Raw genomic sequence first — 8,377 nt, forward strand, 5'->3', positions numbered from 1 at the left:
TTTTGTTTTTGAGAGCTTTTAAAACCAATTCCAGCCTTGTCAAATATTCCAGATTGGGACCCCATTATCTTTTGAAATGTTTCTGTATATTTGACAAAGTTGGAAATATCATTTTTTAGTTCCATAACCTCAGTTTTCAAAATTTCCTTTCCTGTATCCTCGTCAGGAGGATGCGTTTCAAGAATTTTTTGTTTCTCAGAATTTTGAAAGTGAGATTGCTGCAACTCTTGAATGATTTTAACATATTCATCATTCTTTTTCTGTAGCTCTTCATTTTGTTTCTTTATCTCAACAAGTTGGGTTTTTTGAAATATGCATTTTTGAGATAAAGTGTATGAGTCATTTAAAAGGCTATCAAATTCAACTTCTAATTTTTCACAATTTGGACATAGATCAGAAATACTTACCTTGTCATTTTCTGATTTTGCCATGAGACATAGGTTGGCCTCTTCTTCCTTTTCTTGCTCCGAGGATGACTCATCACTATCATCCCAAGTGATCATCATGGATTTGTTTTTGTATGGGAATTTTCTAGAGTTCCTTTTGTTGAGAGGACACTCAGTTTTATAGTGTCCCATCTTGTTGCATCCATAACAAGTTATTTGACTTTTGTCAATTTTTTCTTTTTGAGGAGGTCCTCTATTCTGTCCTCTTCTGTTTAGCATCCTCTGGATTTTTCTGGAAATCAGAACGAGGTCATCCTCATCCTCAGACAGAGGATACTCTGCGCTTTCCTTTGTTATGACATCTTCATTCTTCTTGGAGCTTTCTGTTTGGCTGGTTTTTAGAGCAATCATTCTTCCCTTTTTGTTTGGTTTATCAGCCAATAACAATGGTTCATGAGCTCTTAGAGTTCCAACCAAATCTTCTAATTTCATGTTGGTCAAATCTCTTGCTTCTGTAATGGCAGTTACCCTTGGTCTCCATTCTTTTGGTAGACTCCTTAGAATTTTTCTTATCCTTTCTTGAACGGAGTATACCTTTCCAAGAGATCTCAAGTTATTCAATATGATGGTTAACCTTGAGAACATTTCATCAATGGTTTCATCCTCCTTCATTTCGAATAGTTCGAAATCCCTTACTCCCATATCTATCCTTGCTTCTTTTACATGACTTGATCCTTCATGATGAATTCTTATAGTATCCCATAGCTCTTTAGCGTTTTTGCATTCTTCAACTCTGTCATACTCTTCCTTACACAAAGCACACGTTAGAAATAAATGAGCTTTAGAGTTTAGGAGTACCTTTGCATTTTCATCAGCCGTCCATTGTGCTTGAGGTTTCTCATCGGAGGTTGCATCTGCGTTGTTGGTCCTAATGACATGATCTCCATTTTCCACCACAGACCACATGTTGTTGTCTTGTGATATGAGAAATAGCCTCATCTTGCCTTTCCAATGATAGTAATCTGTACCATCAAAGTAGGGAGGTCGGCTGGATGATCCTCCTTTAGGAATGTACTTAGCTTTTGACATATTTCTTTTTGAATCTTTTTCTCTTACACTGTTAGGTGTATTTTTTAGAGAACCTTGCTCTGATGCCAATTGTTGTAGCTAAATATCACTAGAAGGGGGGGTTGAATAGGGATTTTGCTGTTAAAAACAATTTTTAAGTGTTTTAAAAACTATCCTCTTGCAGAGGATGGCTAGCTCGAGGATGGGATTTTTAAATCGTTAGATCTAAGCTGAGTAAAAGAGTAGGAGCAGAATATGAGGGACACAGACACAATTTTATATTGGTTCACCGGCTACGTCCAGTCCTCACACCCTTGTGAGATTTCACTAACTTTCAAAACAGATCAATCCTCAACCCGAGGATGATTACAACCGTGTATTATCAAGCTTCACCAAGCTTACAATCAATTTCCAAATATTTCCAAGCTTCACTCACTAGGAAATTACAAAGTAGAATGAGAGTGATTGATACTTAATACTTTCTCAAAAGATATACAAAGATATAGTGTAGGATCAAAGAAAGTAATAAGAGAGGATGTGATTTGCTTCTTGAAAAGCTTTAAGATGCTTGATCTTTTTATGCAAGTGTGTTGTGTGTCTTCCAATGGAGAGCTTGTATGCATTTTATAGAGATCCAAGCCCTTGATGACCGTTGGAGCTCATTTTCAAAGGATCCAAGGTTTTCATCAAAATTACAGAACTGCCACTCAGCTTGTTAGGCTTAGGCAGAACCATCCTCTTGCAGCATAGTCTTTGATCTTGACATGTCCTTGCTTTTTCACTTTAATCAGAGTGCAAGGCTGTTTCTGAGCTGCATTTTTCGAAGTCTTTAAGGTCTAGGTTGGCTTCATCTTTTGAGGTGATGTGGACAAGAGAGAAAAAGCCACTTTATGACATAGGACTGTCATACTCAGTCCGAGGATCAGATCTGGCAGCAACATGTGATCTTCCATTTTTGGCTTGTTTCAAGTTGCCTTTTGCTAACTTGACTTCCTTATGCATTAAAACGTGCAAGCCCATTAAATGATCAGATTTTGACATTTGCACATGCTTGATAGGTTGCTTTCACTTTTGCTAGCCTTTTCCTTTACATACTAGATCTAGCCATATACACCTTTTTCTTTTGACCTTTTGACTCTTGCTTTGAATGCTTTGTTTATTCATGTTTGACATTGTTATACATTTGAATAAACACAATTATTCTGGTGAGAAATCAGATTGTCCATATCTGGAGATATTTCAAATTGCAGCAATTTCCATCCTCACGAGGGTTTTCCATCCTCAGGCCAGAATCACTTTTTCCTTCTTTTTGCCTTAATGATTAATGACCTATTAACTTAAATGAATACACTCAAGAGCACATGTTAGTCATTAACCACAATCATAATCTCTTAAGTAATTTTGTTATTATTAAAATCATTTGAGAGATTTTGTCTCAACATGTTTAACTCTAAATATAAAAATACTTACTGTATTAAAAAGTATTATAACGTGAAATGATATTCTTATAAAGTAAAAATGAAAGATTTAAAATGAAAGGGGTTTTTGTCCTTAGGTCTTCCTTCAGATTTTCAAAGAAAATAGTATGAAGAGAAGAGATTCAACAAATTTTAGGTATAAACATTTTCTTTTGGTATTGATTTAGAATTTTAATTTGGTATGTTCTATTTTATCTCTATCATTTTGTGTTGTTCTGTATGTCTTATTTGTGATTTAAATTTTGTATTCTTAATTGTTTATTATGATTAGGAATTGTTCTCAATTTTGTTTACAAATAACGATATAGATTTTGTAAAGGTGTTGAAATAGTGATATTTATTGACTTGATGATATAATTTTAATTGGTTATATTTAATTGATCGTTTGTACAAGCAATGCAACTTAGGACTCAATTCTAGTCCAAACATAGAAAGGGGAATGAAGCTCGTTTAAAGTTTGTATTAGAAGATTCAAAGTATTATTTATTTTGTCTTACATCCATTAATCAAAAGTCATGTTATCCATTTATCTTTCATTTACTACAACTTTTTGTATTTAATTTCTTGCTCGGATAGTGCTAAGGTATAAATTTGATGATGAAAATTAATAAATTAGTTTATACTTGCTTTGAAATAGTGTAAGTAAAATATGAAGAAATAAATGTATAAATCAACTCATTTGATTCGTTAGACAATCATGCCTTAAGAGTAAAAGATTCTAATTCGAACGATAATCCATATATTGCAACTTATGATGACATTGAAAAGCATGGTGTTGGTCTTTACTATATATTAATCACTTGCTATGATGGATTTTTTGCATCATGTATAGTGTATACCTTAAATTTTGTATGACTGATCTTTAAATTTTGTCATACAACTCTAATTGTAATATCGAGAATATCGAGAAAAATTGTATTAAAAATATGCAACACTAGTATTGCATGTAGCTACAACTTATGTAAGTAATTTTTTTTTGGGTACAATGTATAAGCACTTTATTCCTCTCCTTTTGTCTTAGAATTTAGTTGAAACAATTTTCGATTTATCAGCGCCTTATAAATCCAAATTAAACCATTTCCCAACTTTATATCGTTAATGTTGTTTAGATTTATGTGTAATTACATTCCCAAGTATATTTGAACATGCAAACAAAAAGCAATCGTTTTGAGAAAATATTATGTGAAATTGTACTAACTTTTAAATACTTATACTTTTGTAAAATTTAAAAGTATTTAGTTATTCGTACTTTTTAATTTTCAAGTTTTACAAATAATTATATTTTAATATAATGTTATTTTGCATAAAATTTACACACACTAATTAGTAATAAGAAATTCAAGTAAATAAATGTTATTTTGTTGACACATTTAGTGAATTTTTTTTTACAAACATTTTTGGTTAATATTATTTAGTTATTAATATAATGCATTTTTAGTGATACTATTAAATAATTTTTATTAAATAAAAATTAATTTAATTATTGATTTAAATGTTAACGGTATTACTAAACTTAATTGACACATATATTATTGTCATTTAATTTTAGGCACAACTAGCAAGAAACCAACGTTTAATTGACAGATATATTATTGTCATTTAATTTTAGGCACAACAAGCAAGAAATCAGTACGATATTATAGGTGATATATGTTATATTTTATAATTGTTTCGTGTATAGTTTAAACAACAAATCTCATTTTATTTATAAATAAAAAAATATTTATTTAACATTTTTTATATTTATTAACATTAAAGATTTATTTGATTTCTTTAATAGTTATTAATGATGATATTTTTTACATGTTTTTTTTTATGTATTATTGATGAATAATTTTTTGTAATTTTTATATTTATCACTGATAATATATTTTTGTATATTAATAAAAATATTTATTCAATATTTTACTTATATTTATCAATGATAAATATTTATTATATTTTTTTTTAATATTTATCAATAATAAATATTTAGCTTAAATATTTTATATATTAATGACAAATATTTGTACTATAATATTTTTTATTTATCACCAACAATATTTGTTCTGTGTAATTTTTTTATAGTTATACTAACAAATATTAATCAAATATTTTTTAATAGCGTTTAAAATTGGAAAAAATCATAATTTATATTAAAATAATTTATCTAAGTTATTAGTATATTTATACCGTGTTATTATTTTAAGTGATGCTATTAAATAATTTTTATTAAATAAAAATTGATTTAATTATTGATTTAAATATTAACAATATCACTAAACGTTAAATTGACACACATATTATTGCCATTTAATTTTAGGCACAACAACTTTACTTCCTATTTTCAGAACAAAATTATTTTTATTTATATATTTTTTATTATAATAAAAACATAATAAAATAAAAATTCAAAAAAAAATACTTTAAAAGAAATGTATATAGTAATAACTAAAATTACAATTTAAAAAACAAAATTAAAATTTCAATGAACAGGAAGTAATACAGAGGCAGTGGTTAATTCAGTGTCCTTCCTTTGAAAAGGATGGTTTTTTCGATGTGGTCAACTGATTCTATCCAACCCAAGCAATACTGAAAAATGGAAATGAAACATTTTTCTTTCTTTTTGTGTGTTTGTTTTTTTTTTTTTTATAAAAAAGAAAATTAACATGCAGTTTCATCAAGTACAACTTCTTACTATGATGACAGATGGTTCTGAATGAGAGTGACAACTAAAGAAAAGTAGCAAAATAACATCACAACTTTATATTACATAGCAGTTACATTTTTCCTAAGAAAAAAAATTCAACTTTAATTCATTTAAATTGAATCTCTCACCCCAATACAAGATCAATCTCAATTTCAACCTCTCACCATGACAACTCTAAAGAATGATACAAGTAGTGACATTGAATCAATTGATCAAGAAATTGGAGAAGAAACACATCTAGATCTAACAAATTCATCCACAGTGATCAAAACAATGCAGCAGAATCTGCATGCAGATGAAAAGTCAAGCACTAACAAAAGGTACATGTCCCTTTTGGTAATTAACTACCTTTTTCTTTTTGTAGGGTCACTTTCTTCAAGTTTACTCTCAAAGTACTATTTTATTCACAAAGGTTCAAGTAGATGGGTTTCAACTTTTGTTCAATCTTCAGGTTTTCCTCTCTTAATAATCCCAATTTTTTCCCCTTATTATATTTTAAAATCAACAAAAAGAAAACCCTTTTCAGATTTCAACCTAAAAATGTTAACTTTATCAATTTCAATTGGTTTAATGTTGGGAATCAACAACCTTTTCTTCTCATGGGGAAATTCATATCTCCCTGTTTCAACCTCTGCACTTTTGCTATCTTCACAACTAATTTTCAATCTTTTTCTCTCTGTCATAATTGTGAAGCAAAAAATCACTTTTTCAAATCTCAATTGTGTAATCCTTCTTACCTTAAGTTCTATCCTTCTAGCATTGGATTCTAGTCACGAGAAGCCAAATGGGGTGACAAAAAAAGAGTACTTTATTGGATTCTTTTGCACAATTGCTGCTGGGTTGTTGTTTGCATTGTATTTACCAGTTATGGAGAAGGTTTATAAAGAGGTTTATTGTTATAAAATGGTAATGGAAATGCAATTTATAATGGAAATTTCAGCTACTCTTTTGGCTACTATAGGTATGTCATTAGATGGTGGATTTCATGATATGAAGGAAGAAAGTGAGAAAATTTTTGATAAAGGAAAAAGAGTTTATTGGGTGACTGTTATGGCTAATGTGGTGACGTGGCAGTTTTGTTTTATGGGAACAGCTGGGATGGTTTTTTTGACATGTTCATTAACTGGTGGGATTTGTATGACAGCTTTGTTGTGTATGAATGTGTTGGGAGGTGTTTTGATGTTTAGAGATGAATTTGGTGGTTTTAAGGCTGTGTCAACTGTTTTGTGTATGTGGGGGTTTTGTTCTTATGTTTATGGTATGTATGTTAAGATGGTTGAAGAGAAAGGTAGAATGAGGAATCAAAATGAGTAATCTACTGAGATGGTGTATATTGGGAATCATCCTTTGACTCACTGAACTAATTTAGTAGGAATGGGAGCATTTTCATGTATTTTGGTAGTGATTTTGAGAAGTTAATCTTTGAATTAGGTTGAGTGGAACAGAGTTTGAAATCTTATTTTGCATTTTCTCAAACACCTATTATTTGAATAAAACTAATGAGTTTTTTTTTTTGTCAACTAAAATTTGTCAATATTGATATTTTTGAATCCCATATGTAAAGACAATAATGAACTTTAAATAAACACTTAAAGATAAACTGAAATAATGTGATTAGAGTGACACAACTTTTATTCAATAAGGAAGTGAGAAAAACTTGTCATTAATAAATGTCATATTTTAAGCACATGTTAAGGCAAGACAACCGGTGAGAAAGATAAAGTGAAATAATATGATAAAAATTACTCACAAATTTTATCCAATAGATAAATGAGAATATTTTATCATTAATAATAGTGAAATTTGATCATAGATGGACTCACACAATAATAAGTAAGAAAGATAAAGTGTGGCAAAATATAATTAAAGTAATGTACAAATTTTATTCAATAGATGAATGAAAATAATTAATCATTAATGATATATTTGAAGCACACACAATTACAATAAATAAGCACATCAATTTTATCTAATAGATGAATAGAACAATTTGTCATTAATTACATATTGTTATAAAGTACAAATCTTTGCAAATTGAGCAGTGCATTTGTAGCGTTTTCGTTGCTAAAGGACATCATGAGTAAAAATCGATTTCTGGCAATTTGTGGTTAAGTGATGATAATAAGCCTTGAAGTTGAGTAAACTAAATAAGCTTAAGAAAAATATATTTATAATAAGCATATAAAATTAGAATAATATCTCAAATATATATCTTGAAAAAATTGTTATGGAAAATAATTTAATGATAAAGATCAACACCTTGACAGAATTTTTATTTTTCGAAGGATTAGTTTCTAATTTCTGATAAAATGCTACCTTAATGACAAAAAAAATATAATAAAAATATTTCTTCAAAAAAATGGTAATGAATAATTACATATTTTTATAAAGAACTTAGCTTTGTTATCTATATCAGCAATAGCATGTATATGTAGCATCAAATTGTTGAAAACTTAGTTAAAATTGGCTCCATAAATGCAAGAGCATAGTCACTTTAGGAGGATATAAAAAACAAATTGTAGCAAAAAAAAAGTCCAGCAAGGAATTTAGTGAGAGAAATAGAATTAGCACCCTTAAATTCTATTTTCTCAGTCCCATTTATCTTAATAAGTTTTCTTCTCTATAAAAGGAATTGAATTTGAGTTGTATAGTTTTCCGCTTTTGAAATCAAAACTTAACTATGAATACCATATTGCAAAATTTATGATCAAAATACATACCATAGAAACCCAACTATATGACCAAACATATATATA

General features: G+C 29.0%; 1 protein-coding gene across 1 annotated transcript; it reads left to right on the forward strand.

The window, feature by feature from the left end:
• The first annotated feature begins 5,625 nt into the window (after positions 1-5,625).
• On the forward strand, positions 5,626-7,026 carry LOC101488564 (probable purine permease 4). The gene has a single exon (XM_004488173.4). The coding sequence runs from the start codon at positions 5,787-5,789 to the stop codon at positions 6,933-6,935; it is 1,149 nt and encodes a 382-aa protein (XP_004488230.2). The 5' UTR covers positions 5,626-5,786; the 3' UTR covers positions 6,936-7,026.
• Positions 7,027-8,377: the final 1,351 nt, after the last annotated feature.

The sequence above is a fragment of the Cicer arietinum genome, chromosome 1 (assembly GCF_000331145.2).
Source record: "Cicer arietinum cultivar CDC Frontier isolate Library 1 chromosome 1, Cicar.CDCFrontier_v2.0, whole genome shotgun sequence".
Taxonomy (NCBI): domain Eukaryota; kingdom Viridiplantae; phylum Streptophyta; class Magnoliopsida; order Fabales; family Fabaceae; genus Cicer; species Cicer arietinum.

Coding starts and splice junctions, on each gene's coding strand:
- LOC101488564 (XM_004488173.4), top strand. CDS start 5,787: ATGACAACTCTAAAGAATGATACAAGTAGTGACATTGAATCAATTGAT.